At 40.9% G+C, this 21843-nt stretch overlaps 1 protein-coding gene and 1 non-coding gene across 2 annotated transcripts in view; one reads left to right on the top strand and one right to left on the bottom strand.

The window, feature by feature from the left end:
* The window catches only part of OXR1 (oxidation resistance 1), a 284062-nt gene that overhangs the window by 226715 nt on the left and 35504 nt on the right, over positions 1-21843 (bottom strand). The window contains exon 2 of the mRNA XM_074145351.1: positions 17587-17665. Coding sequence (XP_074001452.1) covers positions 17587-17603 — 17 coding nt within the window. The 5' untranslated portion in view covers positions 17604-17665. The remainder of the gene's footprint in view (positions 1-17586; positions 17666-21843) is intronic.
* TRNAL-CAG (transfer RNA leucine (anticodon CAG)) lies at positions 1765-1847 on the top strand. The gene has a single exon. It is a non-coding gene; the product is annotated as a tRNA-Leu (tRNA).

The following is a 21843-nucleotide window of genomic DNA, read 5'->3' as shown; positions in this document are numbered from 1 at the left end:
AGCCTCTGATGGCAATACCTCTGCCATCTGCATTTCTGCTTATTGGACTCTGCCCATCTTGCTACAGGGGGTAAAAAGACTTACCAAAACTGCAACAATTCTGTTTCTGTCCACTTCACCAGTTATGGTTTAAAGAAAAAACAAACAAAAACCAAAAACCACCACCACCACATTGGCTAGGACTCCAACCTGGGCAAAACTACTGACCTATATAAACAAATTTTGTGACCTTTGGTACCAAGTCCCTGTTTCCACAGCATTTAAATATATAACTATAAACATGGGAAAATTGCACCTCTGCTCATTAAAGAATCCCTCCCAGTAAGTCAGCCAGGCCTGTTCTTTCTCCAAGACTGGAATGCTGAAATGCATTCCAGCATACCTTCTCTGTCCCAGCATAACAAAAAGCATAAAATTTCCAGTATGTTATAAAAATATTGGTTACATGGGCTAGTCTTTACATACAGTTAGGACTTAGACAAGACTACTTGTTGCCCTTGAATGAGTAGAAGGGTAAAAATGCAAAGGTTTAGGGCCCATTAATTGCATAGGCAAGATATGGTATTAATACTCTCAATTCCTAAGTGTTGTTACACAAAATTGTTCAAAATTATGGCACATAATTGTTGAATCACAGAACAATTTAGGTTTCAGGGGACCTTTGGCACTTACCCACTCTAATGCCTTGCTCCAAGCAGGGGCAACTTTGAAGACAGATCTAATTCTGAAGTCAGGACAAGACAGGGCCTTGTCCAGTCAACTCTTGTGCATCTCCAGGGAAGGACGCAGCCAGCAGGTCCAGATAAGTCATTATTTCCCTCTACTCAGCACCAGTGAGACTGCATCAGAGTACTGGGTCCAGCACTTCGGGCTCCCCAGTGCAAGAAAGACATTGACAAACTGGAGCCAGAAGAACAACTGGTTTCTCCAAACAGTAGCAACTGCTTTCCTTCAATACCAGTACCAAATACAACCAGTATCAATTTCTGACTGATCTAGTAGAGACTGTAGCCTTTTTTGCCATGGGAGCATACTGTTCCGTAAGGTTTTGGGGAATAATTCTGGGGGAAATATTTTGGGGCCAGAAGTATTCCTGCCATTTCTGATAGCCAGTTTCTGGTTGTCCCATTCCAAAATTTGATTTTTCTATTAAATTTACATTCCAAGCATTGGATTTTAAAGCTGATGCTCCCCAACAAGTACACTTCCTGCCTTCCATATTGACTTTTACTCTCAAATCCTGACCAAACATGTATGTTTAAAGCTTCCTGGATGCAGCTTTCAAGTATGTTAATTCCCTTTATACAAATGCAGCACGGAGACATACAATTTGTTTCAGTGTCACTCCCCTTCCAAATGTCACAGAGAACTCCCACCATGAATAACTTGTACCTGGCTCACAGGGATTTTCACAGACATTACAGGAAACAAATTGGCCGCAAGCAATGGCCTTGTGCCACATACTGCATTTTTATTCATCTCTGTACACCTTCAAACTTCTGCTACACAGCAGAGGTAAGTTATGTGCAACAACTTCTGCTTCTTTCTCAACGTACTAACACTCAGGTACTCACAGAATGAAACGTCTGTATGTACCAAATTAACATCAGTTTTTATAGTTACATTAGATTCAACATAATATACATTTTAGTCTGGATTTTTTTTTTTTTACATCCTCTGTGTGAGAAAAATAGTACAATATAGAATCACTAAAAATATCTACAAATATACAAATTATACAGTAGTGCATGTAGCACCATATGGGTCAGGATGGCTGAGCGGTCTAAGGCGCTGCGTTCAGGTCGCAGTCTCCCCTGGAGGCGTGGGTTCGAATCCTGCTTCTGACAAGCTCCCTTTTGGGGCTACAACTGGCTGGCAACCGGTCACCAGTGGTGTTTGTTACTTGGGGTTCAGTTCTAGGACCAGTTCTGTTCAATATATTTCTTTATCAGTGTTCTGGATGCAGCGGTTGAACACACCGTTAGCAAATTGGCTGACGATACTAAACTAGGCAGTGCTGTTGGCTCTTTTGAGGGACAAGAGGACTTCCAGAGCGATCTAAGAGCACTGGGCTATGACTGATGGTACGAAATTTAACAATTCCAAATATTGGATTCTTCACCTGGGACAGAGTAACACCGGGCACATGTATTAATTGGGAGAGGAGTGGCTGGAGAGCAGCCCTGCAGAAAGGGATCTGGGGGTGCTGGTTGACAGCAGGCTCAATAGGAGTCAGCAGTGAGCCCTGGCAGCCAAGAGGGCAAACCACGTCCTGGGGTGCATCAGACACAGCATTGCCAGCCCATCAAAAGAGGTGATTATCCCACTGTATTAGTGTTGGTGTGGCCTCACCTTGAGCACTGTGTGCAGTTCTGGGCCCCGCAATTTAAGAAGGGTGTTGAGGTACTCGAATGTGTCCAGAAGAGGGCAACAAAGCTGGTGAAAGGGCTGAAGAAACATGTCATGAGCAGACACTACGGAGTTTGCCTAGTTCAGAGAAAAGGAGACTGAGGAGCAACCTCACTGCATTCTACAGCTTCCTGAAGAGGGGCAGTGGAGAGGGAGGTGCTGATGTCTTCTCCCTGGGATCCAGTGACAGGGCACACGGGAATGGTTCAAAGCTGCACCAGAGCAGGTTTAGACCGGACATTAGGAAGCATTTTTCTACTGAGAGGGTGGTCAAATTGCAACAGGCTTGCTGGAGAGGAGTCCGATGCCCCAGTCCCATCAGCGTTTAAGAGGTATTTGGACAATGCCCCTAGTAACATGCTTTAACTTTTGGTCAGACGTGGAGTGGTCTGGTAGTTGGACTAGATGATTGTCCAATTTTATGTTATTCTACTCTATTCTATTCATAAAAAAAAATTGGGTCTCAAATTAAAATGTGAGATCTAATCGTCTCAGCCTAAAGAAGAGTGCAGTTCATAATCCAGCCCCCAAAATTTGGTGGGGTTTCTGCCTCCTCCCTACCACCATGCCTGCACTAGCCATGCATCCTCCCTGCAGTAGCTCTGATGCTGGACGCCTCACTGACGTAGCAGGAAACGCTACTCCTCCGACCTGGTCTTCTGCTGCTTTAGGAAGTGGGACTCACCTGCCAGGCAATCTCCTGGAAATCTGTGGCACTTGCTTAAGTGGCAAGAGCCAGGGAATAAGTGGAGCACAGCATGAGAGGGAGAAGCCAGAACCTCCATCCCTCCCCCTTTTGCCAGAGGTGAGCTGTTATTTGGCTCCAGTTGTTTCCTATAACTAGAGCTTCCATCTCACAACTAGCTTTTTTTTTTTTTGCCTTTCAACTTGCTCTCCCAAATACTTTGGATATTGCATTATGTTCTTATTTTCTTAAAATTTAAAAACCTCTCAAAAGCACGTATGAATCAGTAAATGAATTAAACTTTCATGTTACATACTTAGAGTTAAATAAACATTAAGTAACATTCTGGAACACAAAGTATTTCTGAAAAACAAGGTCACAAACATCATCACAAGAACACTCTTCCCATCAATGAAATGGAGGACTAGGACTTTTAGCACCATAAGCTGTAAATGTTAAATATCCAGTACTGCAAATGCTCAGCAGACACGCAGTAATGATCTCTGAACACACATAGCACTAGATCATTATAAATTTGTAGCTAAAAAAGATCAATTAATTAATTATTCCACAGGAAGAAACAGACTGAGGGAGTATTTTAATTACCTGATATTAACACAGACTTTTACAAAGGTAACGAGTGCTTTCCATCTGCAAATGCTACCAAACATTCCTTCAGTGGAGTTGCTTCCCTACCCAAAATACCTACCTTCCTACCATACCTTGTGTAGAGAAGGTTTGTATCTGTTTTTCTCCAGAACCTAAACCCATGGGGTGGTGTTAACCCATCCATTCTTACCCGGCAAGCGGCACTACAGTCTGTCAACATACACAGGGATGTTTTACATAACATCCTCACAGAAAGCAATGTTAAGATCACCATCTCCTAAACTGTGAGTGCTAAATCAGTATTTAATTCCATGTTCCAGACAGTAATTCTACCAATACTGGAATTCTGAAAGCAACACATTTGCCTGCTCTGAATGCACAAGTCCAGCGTGTTTGGGTCTGCCAGACATACAATAAAATCAATAGGCAGCTGCCTAAAGCAATGATCCACAACTGTGAGTCGCAGGATGCTGGGTTGAGGGTCTTCCTGAGAAATCCATTTTGGATGAAGCCTGAAATCAGCATCCTGGTTGTTTACAGTCTTTCAGGTCCCACCAACACAACTTACAATAGTAGTACATTATCTACCCTATGCAGGCATCAATCCAAGTATTATCAGAAGTTATTTGAGCTAAACTGATGGTGTAGACTTTTCCTAATGTTTGAGGAAAAAATATAACTGAGACAGAGATATATAGAGATATATGTATAAAAAACATGAAATAATTTTCTGTCACAAGCAAAACAGCAGCTCTGAAGTCTAGAAACTCCTTAGCTTCATTTAAATTATGACTACTGAGATCATATAAATCAGAACAGATGTACCTACAGTATTTGACATGATTTAAGCATCCTAGAAAACTACCAGTGAGAAGGCATTCACGAAACACATTATGCATTCAAACACCTATTCAGAACTGTAGCTTTTTTTTTTACAGTCCCTTCCTGACCCTCCTTTAATCCCCATTAAGAGGCTTGCATGGGGGGAGAGAGAGAACTGCCCGAGGCTCGGGCCACCATTCAGGATAAGAAAAATCCTAACTCCAATGGGAGTTACTTCAGTGGGTGTAACCATGTGCTAAGAACTGTAATACCTGGTTAAAAGAAAAAAAGAAAAAAGTAACTAAAAATCTGTCAGTAGCTTAATTAATAACAGTAAGATGACATTTTAAAATGCAGTAAGAAAAAAATCATTAGAAAACTGGCACTGATCTATTAGAAGCCAAGACTTCTAATAGTTACTGGGGACAGGAAAAAGGGTAATTTAAATATTTCTAGTCTGCTTAAAATAATGGTGCTGGAAAGTAATGACTGTACTTCTGTTTCATCAGCAACTGATCAATGTGTTCAAACTGCTAAATCCTAAGAAATTTAAGCAGTCTGATAGTTTAAATTTAACTTTTTTAGGAGATAGGTGACCCACTGTCCTAATAATCAGTCTTAAGTTTTCAGAAAGTTTTGAGATGATTTGGAAATTCTAGAATATTAGAGGAAACAAATGTGCTTTTCATCCCCTAATTCAAATCTCCATTTTGGACAAGGCTGCACGGGAGCTGCTGGACCTATGAAACAGCAGCGACGTAACAGGATGCACAGAGCCATGGGTTAAAAAGTCCACAGCCATGAGCTCTGCATAGCTTGTAGTTAACAGCATTTCTCTTCAGGTAACACACTGTAATGGGGGAATTAAGTCCGCAGATGAGATTTCATTTGGATTTTTGAAATAATGACACAATAAAACACAATATTCTGCAAAGTCAACTCTTCCATATTCGAAGACTATATTAACAGACAAAACAAGAGGAAGAGAGAGGCCACCATAAACAACACAGACCACAAAATTTCATCAAGAAATCCCTGTAGAAAGTTCAATTCCTTGTTCTCTAGCAGATCATTTATCCTGAATTAAAGGCCTGCACAGAACAAAAAAATCTGCCAAATCCTTTGTTAATATGTTACATAGTTTAATATGTTACATAGTTTACAGTCGCTATTAAGAATATGAACCAGATTGTGGCAAAGCACACGTTATCTGATAGTAAAGATTTCTGAGAAGACAGTCTCTTCCTATAAATTGGCTTTCAGAAACTTTCACAAGATGGACTGGACAGAATATAGAGAGGCATTTGAGCGAAATAAGAACAATTATTTAAAGAAATCTGATTATCAGTATGTGTGCTAGCTATTTCATAATCACATGCCAATATCTGCATTCTTTTATATATAAGCTGTTCAGCGAGGATAGGTTCAAACTCTTCCCAGGAATATGTTCAGCTCTCTAGTCAATTTGAAACCAAAATAATCGTATTAGCTACACAAGATGTTCAGACTTAAATAACTTCCATTATTAAAGGAAGTACATGATCGACTTTTTCTGAGATTAGAACTGCATACATCTTAGCCATTGCTAGTCACAAGGACTGAAACCAAACTCTCAACATTCGCATACACCCTGAATATTTCCTGTGAGAAAATGTCACAAGGCAAGAAGTACAGAACCATGAGCAGCTCAGAAATCTTTTATCTCTCCGGAGTGGTGCACAAGGGAGTGCTTCTGGTAAATAAGATACAGAGAATGACAAATCTTTGTTGTTTTGTTGTTTATTTTTTTATTTAAAAAAAGGGACTATAGCCTTTTTCAAACAAACATATTTCAGCAGGCCAATGCAAACAGGCGGTAAAAGCCAGAGAAAGATGTTGTTCTTTAACAAAGGAGCAGTTTCCTCTCAGCAACCCTCTATTAAATACAATCTCTAAACTAATAAGGAGTAAGGATTCCCTTATTCCTGTGTGGCAGCTGCAGCCAGAGCTGTACCTGTGAGCAGAGCCCTTATTGAACAGAAGGGGAAAGAACAGAGGCAGACCCCACACCTATGTGAAATCCCCCTGAAAGAGTTTCAGGGAAATAGATAATTTTATGGGCAAGCTGGGCTTCTACCATTACCACCCTGCATTGTCATACATAAGAGAATATTGCTGCATGGTATTTTGTCCTTCATATAACATTTGTCCAGTAAACGAATGGCTACCACCAAAGTTTTCTCATCTGGGCTTTACAAATGTTGCCCATGGACTAGAGGAGAATATAGCAAGGCAGAGACCATCTCATATATGCTCATCACAAAGCATAATAGATGCCCAGATCTGATCAGCGCTTATCACTCAGCATGAGTGACTGAACGACTGAAATGGATGGAAACTGCTTCCAGTATTTCTCTCCTGACACCAAATCCACAAGTCACTTTGAAAAGGATTAGATGAAGTTCAGCCAAGTATATGCTAAGTAGGTGGACACTGAGGGAGTTTTGAGATATCTCATTACTACTTCTGCTTGGTAATGATAGGACAGTATATTTCCAACACTTTGTGGTCTTCAAAGATTTTTTTAAAACAGAAGTAAAAGGAATAATCAGGATACCATGGCTCACCTGCTCCCTTTGTCATTGAAACAAGCCTACACTGGCAGTTCAAAGCATGTCTGAATTTGCGTTTATCTTACTGAGAAACAATCCATCACCAGCAGCTAATGATCTTTTTTACCCTAATGAATCTACCTTTAAAGGAATCTACCTGGGGCTCCACGCTGTTCACAGTTATTAAAACATGAAAGCTACTCTAAGTCTGTTGAGGACATTGATGTTTAACTCTGATGTCAATTAAATGTCAGCTTTATGAACTGGAATCAATTCAGACAACATAAGTCTACCCTTATATTAAAGATGACGCACGCAGAAGCTCTTCTCTCAGTGCAGGGGTCCTGGATCTCTACTGGCACAAGCCACACTGCAGAGGGGCAGTCCCGAGGGGCAGTCCCGAGGGGCAGCTTTGGCATAGTGAAACACGGGTGCCCAGAAAGTGAAAATAACACATACCTGTTCCTGACAGCATAGAGAACGCTTGTGATCGCACAGGCAGAAAGCTACCTGCTGCAAGCCAAGCCTGCACATGGAAGTCCTATGGACAGACATCATCACAATATGGGGCAGCTTCTTATTCTTTCTGCTGCTACTGCTTTTCATAACACATGCAAATGATTGAAAAAAAACAGTACTTATTAGTAGGTGTGCCTGTCCTGAAGCCGAAGTCTTGCTCCACTTGTAAAAGTCACATTCCCCTTTGAAAGGTAATGCTGTCCTTTTACTGTGGGCAAATCCACTGGCTGTTTGCTGCTAGAAATATTCACCCTTCCCTCAGAGTGATAATTTAACACTCGTGTTTAACTGGAATTGATTGATTTTCCTGTTCCTTCAATGCTAGTGCTAGGGTCTGACAGCTCCCGCTGTCCCCAAGACATTAGTGGATGGTCCCCATCGCTGTTGCATGGTTACAGAGACTCCCCACCAAAGCACCCAGGTACTTAATGTCTCCTCAACAGGAGAGCCCACAAGCTTTACATCATATAACCTCTAAGAAAACAAAAACTCCATGCATTCCCATCTTTCTTTCTCCTTAACTAAAATGAGGAGCAGAGCTATATTGCAGCCTTGTGGCAATCAGCACTGGGCAAAGCAGAAGATATCCAAGCAACAGCAGCGTCAAGATCCTTTACTCAGTACCTGCTGTGTGGTTTACTGAAAAACAATCATAAAAAATACCTCTGCTTTGCCACGTACAATTTTGCTTACTTCCCTTTTAATATGAGGAGTACTTACTGTTCAAGAGAGAGTATTATAAACAGCAACTGGAATATAAGAAATAAACTGCAAATGTCTGTAAACCTGCCTCTTTATCTGACTGATGTCAGGTAAGGTAAAATAAAAATTACAATCTCTACGTAAGGAAAGTTATATAAGTAGGTGAGTGGGTTTAAAAACAAAACACAGATCTCAGAAAGTTATATTCACCTGTCAAAGCAAGTAAACTACCAGATGAAAGGAAGACTAGGTCTGAATATGATTAAAGCCTTATTTTTTTCCCCAAAGAGTACAGATTTAGACTTGCTGAAGTCTGCATATTTAAAATACACAATAATAAAGATGAGATATTGAGTCATCACCAATTATTTTAAAAGAGCAAATTGTTTATTTATAAAGAAGCTGACATTTATGAAGAAAGACAAGACGGACTCATAGCAGAAGAAGCAGCGGTCTTTGGGGTTTGGAGGTTGTGTTTTGTTTTTCTAACTTAATTTACTTTGCTTCATCTCCATTTTTAACTTCAGAAGTATCATGTTTCAAATCTTTCCTTTTTGGCTTCTCCTACTGGGGCCTTATGGCAAACCTTTCACACACCTTAACAAGATGTCAACCGTTAATGCAATAGCCCTATCTATCAAACAGGTGGAACTAAATAAGTGTTATAACACAAACCGAAGCTCCCCAGCTGCCCAGTGGTCAAATGTCACAAACATCAATTTGTTTAGCTCTTTGGATAATGTTGGGTCCCCAACAACAGGACTAAACACAGCCAAAATTAAGAGGAATTGTGTTGAGTTTTCATAGAGAAGAGGTGAGCACCGGGCACCAGTCTGCCTTGCCCTTTAGCTGCTGAGCCCCACCAGCAGTCCAGGCAGATCAGGCTGGGGACACTGGCATTGGACAGACTTCCAGCATCTTCACCCTGAGTTAAAACATCCACAGGAGAAATATAGTTCAATGGCAGGACTCTCCCTGGACTGCCCTGCCTGGATAGCAGCTGCTGCATTGCTTTACCCTCCTCTCCTAAATTAACTCTTTTGTATAATCAGACTTAGTCCTTATCTGCAGTTTAGCCCAGTATCCTCTTAACACACACACAAGAACATCCCTGCTGGATCAGACCAACCGTCAGCCCAGCTCAGCATCTTCTGGGACAGTGGCCAAGACCAGCCCTAAGGGAGAAACCCATACAGACAGTGGCAAACAGCAGGACAAACAGTAGGACAAAGCTTCCCTGCTCCCAGGAATTGGGGGTTCAGAGACTTCAGAACATAGAGGTATTTCTTTGTGTTTCATAGACTGCAACAGACTGCACAGTCACTGAGGCTGGTGGGGACCTCTGGAGATCCCTCCTGCTTAGAGCCAGCCCAGCTGCAACAGATTGCTCAGGGCCATAGCCAGTCAGGTTTTGAGTATCTCCCAGGACAGAGACCATACAACCTCATGGCAACCCGGTTCCAGTGATTAACCACCTTCACTTTAAAAAACGTTTTTTCTTATGTTTCCTGAACTTTTTAGCATTCCCATGCTGCTGCAACAGATCCTGCCTGTGCACTGCCTGAGGAGCTGAGCACGAGCCTGCTGTATGGGGTGGGGATTATAAGAGCGATGTTTCTCACATCTCCTTACACTCTGCATGGGACAACTGCTCTAATTTCATGCGAAGTAGTGATCTTACAAAGGTTTTAAGACCACAGCAAAGGTCTTAGGACCAGAGCATTCATTACTTTTATTGGAATATTCTATGATACTTCATTTTTCTGGGTTCTAGATTTTCCCCTTGTTGTCCATAAGGATTCCTTTCTTTGTCTGTCTTTGCCATGAGCAGTGGAGGCATCTAGCATTGCCCCATAATACCCAGAGAAATGAGATAATTCTGTTTACAACTAGTTTCTGATAATAAATGCCAAACTATTTCTCATCTCTCAGATTAGAAAAAGTCAGGCAAAATGCAATTATTTGCCAAAAGGTAAATAACCTTTTGATGGCATCTTCCATTCTTGGAACTATTCTTATAAATAGCTTTTTTGGTCTTATGACGCATCTGTTGCATTTATTTCTTCCCTTCCCATGAGACTCCCCATCTGCTGTATACATCTGAAATGGCATCTGATAATTCCTGCTAAGAAAACAGCCTTATCTATTCCAGTCTTCAGATTCACTTTTTCATAAACATCAGCACGAATAGAGGAATATATTAGGGAATCAGACCTAGAATTCTGTGTTCAGAAAATAATCTTGTCCACATTAAGAAACGAACAAAAAAACTGGGGCTTTGGGGGTGAGGGAAGGTTTCATTTGACAGTACAGTTCACAGAAGAATATGTGTTTGAAGTAAGAAGGAGCTGACCAATCACTCATTATACAGAGGAACAAAAGAGTTCACCATGAAAAGGCTTAAGTCAATGGTGGTGTTCTTTCACTGTGGTTAGTTAACATACAAAGAGAATGGTAAGAGTTAAAGATGCAAGATCAAGTAGGGAGAAAAGCTAAGACTGCATGATTGTCCCCAGCCCCTCATGAAGTTTGTTGCAGATTTTGGATTGGCTCTTGAGAAGGCTCCGTTTCTTCTGGAAGAAAAGTTAAGCGAATAATAAAGCAGGTTTTTTTACCTTGGTTGAAAGATGGATAAAAGGGTGGAAGTCACAGTGTATTGAGGACATAAAAAGATTACAGGGATTAAAGCAAATACAGTATGACATAACAAGCCCTTGTACAAACCTGGCTTGGCCCTTCTGGCTTTGCTATAATGCAGATAGAACAATGAATCATACACCAACCACTATCCAAAATAAACCATGCACTGTATCTAGTGGTAAATGTCTTATCCCTGCTCCTCAGAACTGCTCTTTTCATAAAGAGCCATCCCTCTAGACAGTCTGAAGACAACCAAGTGAATTTTTTTCCTGTAAGTATGAAAGCCAGGAAACAGAGCTAAAATTCTGATGTAATAAGTTCAATTTCAACAGCCAGAATTTTAACATGGCTCCCTAGTTATAAAAGATTTGCTATAAAAATTATACTTGTATTAACAATTAATTTTTGGATGTTTATAAGCTTAGAAACCGTTACAGAAATGACAAATCAAAAATACTGGCTGAAGGCAAACCACCATCTAGTGTTCTTCTGATAATTACAATTAGGGAGCTTAATGAAATCCAGCATATCAGATTAGTTTCACAATCCCTACACCTCTGACTTTTGCTACCGTGACATCTTCCAACAAGTATGGAGCAAATGGATTAGATCTACAGACTAATTTTATAGTTTTCACTTCACAATGATTTTCGTGTACATTCCGGCGCTATTTAAGAAAATATTTTCCAATGAATTGAAATTCATTTAATGCTCTCACCAAATTATTCCTCAATGAGTCTGAAGCAGATACGCTTTCTTTTTCCCAAGTGCCTTTGACTTCTTCTCTGCACGTAGAGACATGCACTTAATTAAAACTTTCCATCGAAGTGGCATTAGCTAGACACACAAGGCATACCAAGTTGCTCTCAGGCTTCCTGCCAAAAAGCCAGCAGTGCTGATGCTTTCCTTCATTTACTTTCAAGTGTCAGCAAAACAGGCAATTTATGACCACATAAATACAGAGCCAACAACCTATGACCACTATCTGCGGCAATACAGCACAGACACAGCCATTTCGTTGGTCCTGTTCCCTCACACTGGTTCCTGTTGCCAAATGGGGAATCAGAACACACTTCACTAAGTGTCTTCTGTAACACCGTAATAAAATAAATCACCAGTATGAGTGTTCAAAAAGGTGTCAGGGAGCAGCATGAACAAATCCCATTAGCAGACAATGGGATTTGTGCAGATATCTACTATTCACCATGTTGAAAATTTAACCCCAGGGCTTTATAGACACAAGGAGAATGCAGATATTTCACATTGTGAAATGAGGTTTGGTTTTTATCAGGATATTGAGATTTTTGCTAAGAAATAAAGATAAAGGGAGAAGAGCTTTCTGCTCTGATACAGTGTTATGATTGTGGGCAGGGATTTAAAAAAGCATCTGAAGAAAGAGAGGCATCTGAGAAATCATGTAATTGCCAGGAGCATTTGAAAAAGTCCATAGGACACAACAACAGCTCGTGTTATGTGGTACCAGTTCTGCTTCGGAAGGTTTCAGAGAGGTATCTGGCAACCAACCCCCGAGAGAAAATGTATTTCAGACCACCGTATAGCTATTCTTACATGTGAAAGATGCAGCAGAGTCTAGAAGCCACTGAGCTCCATGAGGTGCTGATTGTCATATGTGTGCCTTTCACTTTTTAGTTGAAATTAAACTAGAGTGGCTTTAAATTAAGACTAGGTTTCATGTGTGGCAGCACTGATAATCCTCTAATCCACAGACTTCATTTCCTAAAAATGAAAGATATTACGAAGCTATTTTTACAGCCAGAATCTAACAGGAGTGGTCTGCTAAGACTGGAAACATACCAACAAACTGGAGATATCTGCAGGGCACTGAGGCCCAAGCTCAGCATGAAATCTGAGCATGAGGAAAAGTTCATCCTTGTCTGGGAAATATCTTCAAGCTCTCCTGTGCAAGAAGAAATGACTGAACTAGGGCATGAGTACCTCCAACTGACTTCATCACTCAGCAAGACTGACCTTCAGTATATACCTTGGCATGTTTTTCTTCCAAACGCATTTCTTGAAAAGCAAAACCAAACAACGTTTTCCTCATCCTGCATACTCTTGATAAAGAGTACTGTTCGAAAATTCAGATGAAATCCTGACTTCTAAAATAAAAGCAAAAAAATTTCACTGACTTCAGAAATGCCAGGGTTTTTCCCTTCTGCAGGAGCTTGAACAGGGTGTAATGGGGAACACACCCCTGCACACTGAAGAGCCCAGCCAAATACATGACATACCTTACAGATCTTGCTCAGAAACTCTGGCTCCTGAACCTTCTAAAGCATAAGGGAACTGGAAACACAACAACAAAGGTGTCTGCAGTTTGGCTTACAGGTTAATTGCTTGAGATCAACTGGAGAAGTACATAAACACACTCACATTCCCATGCAAAGAAAAACAAACCAAAAAAATACCCAGTCACTGAGATGTTGGGTCCTCTTTGTAATTTCAAGTACCAGCCACTTTTGAAGAAGGAACTTATGGTATTAAAGATTATAACTGAAGTGCAAGTGTAATCCTATAATTAAAGAATCCGCAGGCAATCATCAGACGCTCTTACAAAAAATCCAAGATATAGCACAGAAACACAACAGGAGAGTTAAACAATTCTGAGTATTAGAGCTACAGCATGAGGCTGCTGTGGAAATGGAGATGACTTTCTCTGACAAAAAAGATACGTGCCAGGTTGGCTGGTTAGCTCATGCAAATGCCTTTAAAAGGCTCTACAAGAGGTGCAGTAGAGCCTTATTGTAAAATAGACTTCTGTAAAAACATAATTGAGAAAACATTAAGCACTTAAGATCACAATAAAAATAAACCCTGAGTTCACATAAGGGTGATCAGGATGCCTGGAGATCAGAGTCCTTTCCTCTTTTTGTTCGCCTTTTTTTTTTTTTTTCCAAAATAGTCTATTAAACCTAGTAACACTAGCCCTCAACAGCCTAAACACTGGCAATAGATCACACAAGCTCCAGCTGCTGTCTCAGCTCTACAGACCTTCTTAAGGTTCAAACCAATGGAGGGAGGAGACACCACATACTTATGGCAGGAGAAAACTTAGACAGACTTGGATGTGGCAGCTAACTTCTAATTAGCCAGAGATACTAGTGGTGGTTTGTGCACTTCATTGGACCAAGGTGGTATCCTCCACGAGCCTGATTCAAACATATGCCACATGCAAGGGACAAATGGATGCAGCTCCAGAAATGGACCCGTATCGCATAAACACTTCAGCAAACGTCCTCATGATTCTCACCTCCCATTTCTCACAATTGCTTCCTTCAGTCTGCTAAACTCATTTAGGGATTAAACAGCTGGGCACTAGATTTTTCACTTGGGCCATCTTTTGAAGTGCTCCAATCTAAGCTAGAGAAGGAGAATAGAAGTGAGCGTGCCATCCAGGAGAAATACTCTCCAGTTGCCTGGACACAGTTTAAATGAGTTACACAGCATAACGTTTCCAAACTGAAGAACGTATATAACCACAGGTTAGAGTACCCCTGAGCACCAAGATGCCAGTGGTAGGTAGACAATCAGACAGAGTTTACTGAAAATCCTGAGGATGTGCTAATCTGGGGCCTATCTTTGCAGACCAACTTCCACACATAAAACTGGTTCCCACAAAATAAAAATCCCTTCTCTAAAGCCTTTTACATACTTTCCCCTTCCACAGGACGACAACGGTATCGGCGATTGCTCTTGCAAGACTGTACACAACATGAATAACACAACACATCAGAAACTCATTGGTATATGTACTGACCTCTGCTATTTCAAGGCTGGTGTCTACTGCAGATTTAATTAATTGGAGAAAAGTTAACATGATAGAAAAAAAGATGAGAGCAGAATACACGACAACACAGAGAAACCACAATAGTTCAGTATTTAAAAGCATGGGATCAGCTCTCAAATTAAATTGAAATCAAGAGGAATTCATCGCTTTGTTAGCAATGCCAGTTCAAATTAACAACACAGCTTCTTATAAAGCAGCTGAGAAGTATCTTCCTCACGAATTTTGTCAAAGCTGTTCTGATAGGACATTCACTTTTATCAACTTCATTATTCGGTCCGTTCAACATGGATTATCCACTAAAAAGAAACTTTGTATGCAAAATTAAGAGAAATTAATAGAAAGGTATAAATAAAAAAAGGAGCTGAGATACTATATACCTGATAAATTCCAAAGATCTGGTGACAGGAGATAATTCAGTTTTTGAGTCAGAGTTTTGTAATTTTGTTAAATGTTTTGTGGAGATTATAATTAGCAATGTATTATTAGAACTAATTAAAAACTGATTTTACAAGAAAATAAACTTTAAATCATCCTTTCCTATAGAAAAATAGCTTTGTTCCTCATGATATTTCCAAGTAAATACAGTATTTCTTTTTTAGGAAAAGAATTAATGTATCCAACCAAGATTTTCAAAAATTCCCAATAGTTTTAGACAGTCTATTTGTAGGAGTTTATAACCTTTACAAATGATCAATAAAAACTCAAGATTTTCTTGTTCACAATTAACAGTCCTCTAGGAAAATTAAATTCAAGTTGCACTGCAATTGGGAGAACAAAGCACTGACAAGTACTCAATCACTGCCTAACTAAAATATGGCACTAATCTCAAGAACACTTGATGTTATTTCCCAGTTTACACATAGGAGGCTACTATCATGAAGTCCACTCCTCCTCTTTCCCTCCCGGAAGCAAGAAATCCTTTTTATTGTAAGTGGCTCAAAACAGTTTGTGGAAAGTGAGAAACAGCAGAACACAGTACAGTGGAGAGGCAAAGAACTTCTGTTCCCCAGATGTGCCTTCTTTCATAAACCCTCTTATTTGCAGACATGAAAGAGAATTTCATATTGTCTGTAATATTCCTTATGAGGAATTTTCATTTGCATAGTAATCGAGACTCAATCTGGGAGAAAAAAAAAAAGAAAGAATGAAATTTCAAGGCTACCAATCAAACACAACTCTTCATTTTGCCATTCCTTTATAATGCTAAGAAAAGATAAAGAGACTATCCTGAGAGTGAAAAAATGTTTAGATCAGCCCAGAAGGAGTTCATACGGGGTAATTTTAAACTGTGGCAAAATTAACTAATCCTCCTGAATATAATGTAATATAATCATTTATTTCACTTAGCAGAATGTCTTTGGTTAACTTGAGTGTTAATATCATGCAGAGACAATTAAAAGCAGAAATCCTCAAATGGGAAGCTTGCAATTCTGTTACTGTACCCTCAGCAACAATTATCTTAAACTCATCATACTGACAAAACAACCGATTCTGTGCTTACCTAAAAATAAGACCAAAGGTTCCTTTTCCTGAAGTTACCCTAAAAATGTACTGCATTTGCAGTAAAGTAGGGTAACAGTCTGGAATCAGATGTGAATACCACTTCAGACAGACACAAAATACCCCGTTGAATTTGTCGCCATCTGAGGCAGCAGCACCCACACTTGCAGGAGCAGAAGGGACCAGGCAGCCCCTGGTATCACCCTGACACGGAGGAGGCTGCACGGAGGAGGCTGCACCTCATGCCTTGGGCAACTGGTGTGGGAGCTGATGCTTTAGAAAACCAAACTGCTTTTTCTTGTTATTTGCCACCCCTGATCCCGGCAGGCATGCAAGATGCTGCTTCATATGTGCTACTTCTTAAGGGCCAACTAGCCTCCCCTCTTCCCAGCAATTCGGAAGAGGTGAGCTACTTCTCCAGGTACCAGATTAAAGGTGCTCTGCCACTGCATGGGGCAAACATTTCACTAGGCTGCCATGCACCTGGAGCACAAGCGTTGAAGTCCTTGACTACCAAGTACTAAAAACCTAAAAGCTCATTGACAAGCAAAAAATCCAGGGAGTTCACACAGGGGAGGAATGGTCTATAGTGTCTTTGTTCCACAGAGAAATCACAGTCTCCTGCAGAAAACCCATCGGTGCAGAAGCTGGTACCTGGCAAGGTGCCTGGGGTGCCACACAGCTTGTGTGACTGCATGAACCATCGGGGGAAGCAAGGCCATGCTGCCTGCTGACGGGTACAGGAGCAGAACCGCACCACCTGATGCTTAAGAGGAGCACTTAGAGAGCGCAGGAAGTAGAGAGCGTGGATTCAAAAATGTTGATTTTTGAGACATTTGGAGTATGACATTGAATCATGCAGAATAAGAAACAGAGGTTACCTTATATTCAGTATCGACTCCCTAAAATGGCAGAAAAGAACCTATCTTACACTGGTGCTTTGTTGTCCTGGTGCTATTTTCCGTACCCAGAAAGCAGGAGGGATGCCCTGCAGCAGTAGTACAGTGTCTTCCTTGGCAGTCTTGTTGTGACCCATAACGCCGTAGGGATACTAACTGCCTTTGCACTACATGGCCTGTATGCCACATATGTGTCAATTAAAGTAGACCAGAGCCGTACAGAGAAGGAAAACTAATCAATATAATACAAAGAGCAATATATCTAGCTGATGTATTTTGTACAACAATACATTTTATGGCATTTAATGACATTTACATTTAAAATGTAAAATTTTCAGATTAGAATAACAACAGCCATGCTATGTTTTGGAGATGAAAAGCATAACAAAGGTGAAAACTGACCTCTTGGTGCCAAACATGATGGTGTGGGCTTATTTCACATTTATGAATGCACTGGTCTGCGCTGGCTGTTTCTGTTGACCTGGATTAGAAGAGAGAAAGAGATTTTTAGATCAAGCAATTCAGGACCTTGATTTTAATATCATGAACAATAAGTACATTAGTAAACGTCTTCCAGTTCAATTTAAGAGAATACCTGTCAGTTTTACAGAAATGCAAAGGTTAGCAAAACAACGTACAAATCACTGCACACCCTCCAAGCCACCCCAGGCAAATTTAAACAGAGATGCTCTGTGTCCCTGCTGTGCTAATGGCTGTGACAAGGGTGTTGCTGTTGCTCCCCATGAGCTTGGCCCTCCCAAGGCCATTCCCAGCAGCAGCCTTGAGTGAAGGTGCCAGAAGCAGCTCCCAGCAGTACTGGAAGCAGAACGTCAAACTGCTGCACAAACTGGGAAAAGCAAGCATGAAGAGCAGCCCACGCAGCAGTCTGGGTGTCCTGCATGCTCCCAGCCCCACAGAGTCCCTTTTGCAGTCCCTGTTCACAGTGCTCTGGCCCTTCACTGCCGAAGGAGCAGCTAAATAGCAGCTGGAAAGCACAGGCAGGCGCCAGCCCCTCCGGCTCAAGGCTTCCTCCACCAGGTCCCTTCCCACGAGCCTGCAGTGGCTCAGGATCTCGGTTCACTTCACTTGCCAATGCCGTCACACACGCTCGCTGCCCTCACAGCATGGAATTTTGATGCTACTGAAACCTTTCTGCCCTGTTCCCAAATGTTCATTTCAAAGCAAAAAGACACAGCTTACCAAGTAAAAAAAATCTATCCAAGTTTAGTTGATATTTAAATGTAAATGCGCAATCTAAATACAACTGTTTTCTTCATCAGGAAGAAGCTGCAATTACATGATCTTGACTGACAGGAGGATTTTTGTCTACAAACTCCCTCCTAAATTTGTAAGATGCTCAAGGGGACTTCACATCTCCATGTCACACTAGATAAAGTGACACCAGGTAAAATGTCTTGTTGCTTCCAGGCAAGGAAGTGCTATTTTCATAGCACCACATTTCATCACGGCTTTGGGCAGTGACATTTTTGTCTCAATTCACCAGTTGCTCTTGAGGCATTTCGTTTTTTGTTTGGCATAGGGTTTTTTTGGTTTTAATTGGTGTGGCTCCTTCACTTGTACAGGTGCAAAAAAGAGTCAAAGGGAACTTCCCTCTTCCTTCCCATGCCCTCTTGTTCCAGAATCACAGCCTTGCAGCTGGGCAAGCAGCACAAATATCATAAGCCTGAAGTACATTTTCCTTCCCAAGCAATTATTCCCCCTGCCACTCACTAACATCAGTCTTTTTACATTGAACATTTACATTTGTTATAAATATGTGCTTCAAGTTAGCTGTCTTGATTGGGAATTTCTAAAGCCTCTAAGTTAGCCAAGTGTCCACTCCAATTGAAAATCAATGGATGTGGGGCATGCATATTCCCTGCATGTCTTGGGAAATCACACTCCAGTTCCCTATTTATGATTGTCAGGCTAACTGGGAGCCTGAGCTATGCCTACACTGTCAGGTATGCAGCTCAGAGATGGAAAATGGATGAGATTAAGGAGTGCACCTCAGCCTCTGCCCTAGTGCACACATTAAGTATCTCAAGCCATTTAGATAACCGATTATACAACGTGGAGCCTACATCTGTAAATGCACTATAAAGATCCAAGTCAGGGGTTCCTTTCCTCTTAAAAGTAGCAAGGTTCAAGCTCCTTAATTTTCAGAAGTATTTAGGTTGTGACCTGGAAGTCCAGGTCCCGTATTTGAAAGTGACACAGTCACTTATGATCCCAACAGCATTGGTGGAACTTTGACACAGAAAATTTCAACCCCAGTTTATTCAATAATTTGATGATCATCTATTGATCATCTAGATGAACATCATTGATGATCATCATCTATCACCTATTCCCACTAAAGAGCACCATTCCCAAGCACGTATTACATTAAGCACGTATTACATTAAGCACGTATTATATTATATAATATTATAATTATATTATATTATTATATTATATACATATATTATATAAGCATCTTACATTAATAGGTAAGACTGCCTTTTTTGTTTGTAAAAAAATTTTAACTAAGGGCTCTGATGCTTTCGGGCTCTTCTTGGATATAAATAATAATGTTAATGATGACATAAGGTACTGCAGTTTCTCAGAAAACAAGAGAAGCTATTTGAGGAAACCAATAGGTATAAAATTGCTGAAGCATCCCCCCCTTGAAGGTGACTGGTGCAAAAGTCAGAAGAGCAAGGTGTTGGATATGTTACCACCTATGTCAGCAGAAACTTCGCTACCAGCATCACTTTCCTTTTCCTCGAGGCACAACTACCTCTTTTTTTGGAAAAAAAAGATAAATAGGGTCACTCAATATATTAAACAAAACATTAATTTGGACTTTGGATGTTTTCTATCTTGCACAAAAATGTTTCCCATGGCATTTCACTGGCTTAATGAGAGTACTGTGTGTCAGCTACTGCCTTTTAGCTGAACCTCAGCCCTCTCTGGTGGAAGGTGCAGTCCCCAGGGCAAAGTGGCAGAACAGCCTGGGAGAAATGTCCTCGCTGTCTTCTAGACAGCATCATCAAACTACTAAGGAAGGCTGTTTAAAGTACTCAGACTCAGTTTGCACTGGAGCAGATGAGAAATATAATTTATCTGCTTGGAAATAAATTCTGAAGGCTACAACTTCCAAAATGAGAAACTTCTTAGTAGCAATAGTGATTTCTAAAATGACAACTTAAAGATGCCATTTTATACAGTAAAATTGGTACAAAAACTCAGTAAACCTTTTCATTTACACCAGATATATTTAAGCATAATTTACTAAGATTCAGACTGACTGCTCAAACCCATGCAAATCTGAGTAAAACTATCAAGAATAAAAATATTTTCTTGGAAGAATCAAATGTATTATAGTGATAAATATGGCATAAAATTTTCATACAGAATTACAAAAGAAGATCTTTACCAATGATCTGGAGGAGGCAATAGACTGCACTGTCACTCAGTTTGCAGATGGCACCAAATTAGGGGAGACCAGTTAATATGCCTAAGGGCAGGACTGTCATCCATGGAGACTTGGACAGACTGGAGGGATAAGCTGACACAAACCTTATGAAATTCAGCAAGGACAAAAATACGAAGTTCTGTTCTTGTGAAGGAAGAAACTCTTACAATGGCATAGGACGGGCACTGCCCGGATGGAAGGCTCTGGGGACAGCAAACTGAGCATGAGCCAGCAGCGTGCCCCAGCAGCAGAGACAGACAACAGCAACCCAGGCTTTATTAGCAGGATCATGGCCAGCAGATAGAGGCCATCAGACCATTCCTGAAATACCACATCCAGTTCTGCACCTCCCCCTCCCCGCAAGAAGGACACTGATAAATGAGCAAGTTCAGCATAGGGCCTCCAGTCTGGTCAGGCTGGAGCACTTCCCTGCGAGGAGAGGCTGGAGGTGCTAGGATGCTCCAGCCTGGAGAAGGGGTGGCTTCAGGGAACATAATGGCTCCTTCCAGTACCAACAGGGAGGTTATCGAGAAGACAGAGCCAGGCTCTTCACAGTGATGCACGGTGCCACTTTTTACCATGAGCACAGTTGAGCAGCGGACCCCACTGCCCAGAGAGGTTGTGCAGTCTCCCTCCTTCCAGTTTTTCAAAACCCATCTGAATAAAGTCCTGAGCAACCTGGACTGATCTCACAGCTGACCTTGCTTTGAGCAGGAGGATGGCCGAGACCCTTTCTGAGATCCCCTCCAACTGGAGTTATCCTGCGATCCTATCACTCTATGTATAAAGAAGGAAAAAAAACGGAAGGGGATGTGAAACACTGGTTGAAGTTAGGATAATTAAAATATAATGCTGGTGCAAGTACGATGACAGGATGACTACAGATGATTTTTTGTTTTAAGGAAATAGCAAGAAGAGAACACTTTAAAATTTCTGTTCTGAAAGGTTAGAAAAACAAATTATATTAAATTCATCTCAGAAGAGGTAGTATATTTATATTCAGTATATTTATACACAGGACTAAAAGCAGCAAACAGGAACAAAATATATCCAAACATAAACCTGATTTAGTTGAGTTGAAAAATATTGAAAGCTAGGAGGGGACAATAAGCAGATGAGCAAGACCTGAGAAATGAAACACCACTATGCACAGTAAACCCTGAAAAGTAAGAACAGAAATATCTTCCATGGGCAATGGG

The sequence above is a fragment of the Numenius arquata genome, chromosome 3 (assembly GCF_964106895.1).
Source record: "Numenius arquata chromosome 3, bNumArq3.hap1.1, whole genome shotgun sequence".
Lineage (NCBI taxonomy): Eukaryota > Metazoa > Chordata > Aves > Charadriiformes > Scolopacidae > Numenius > Numenius arquata.
Note: the sequence above shows the minus strand (reverse complement) of the source record. Positions and strands in the feature narration are given on the sequence as shown.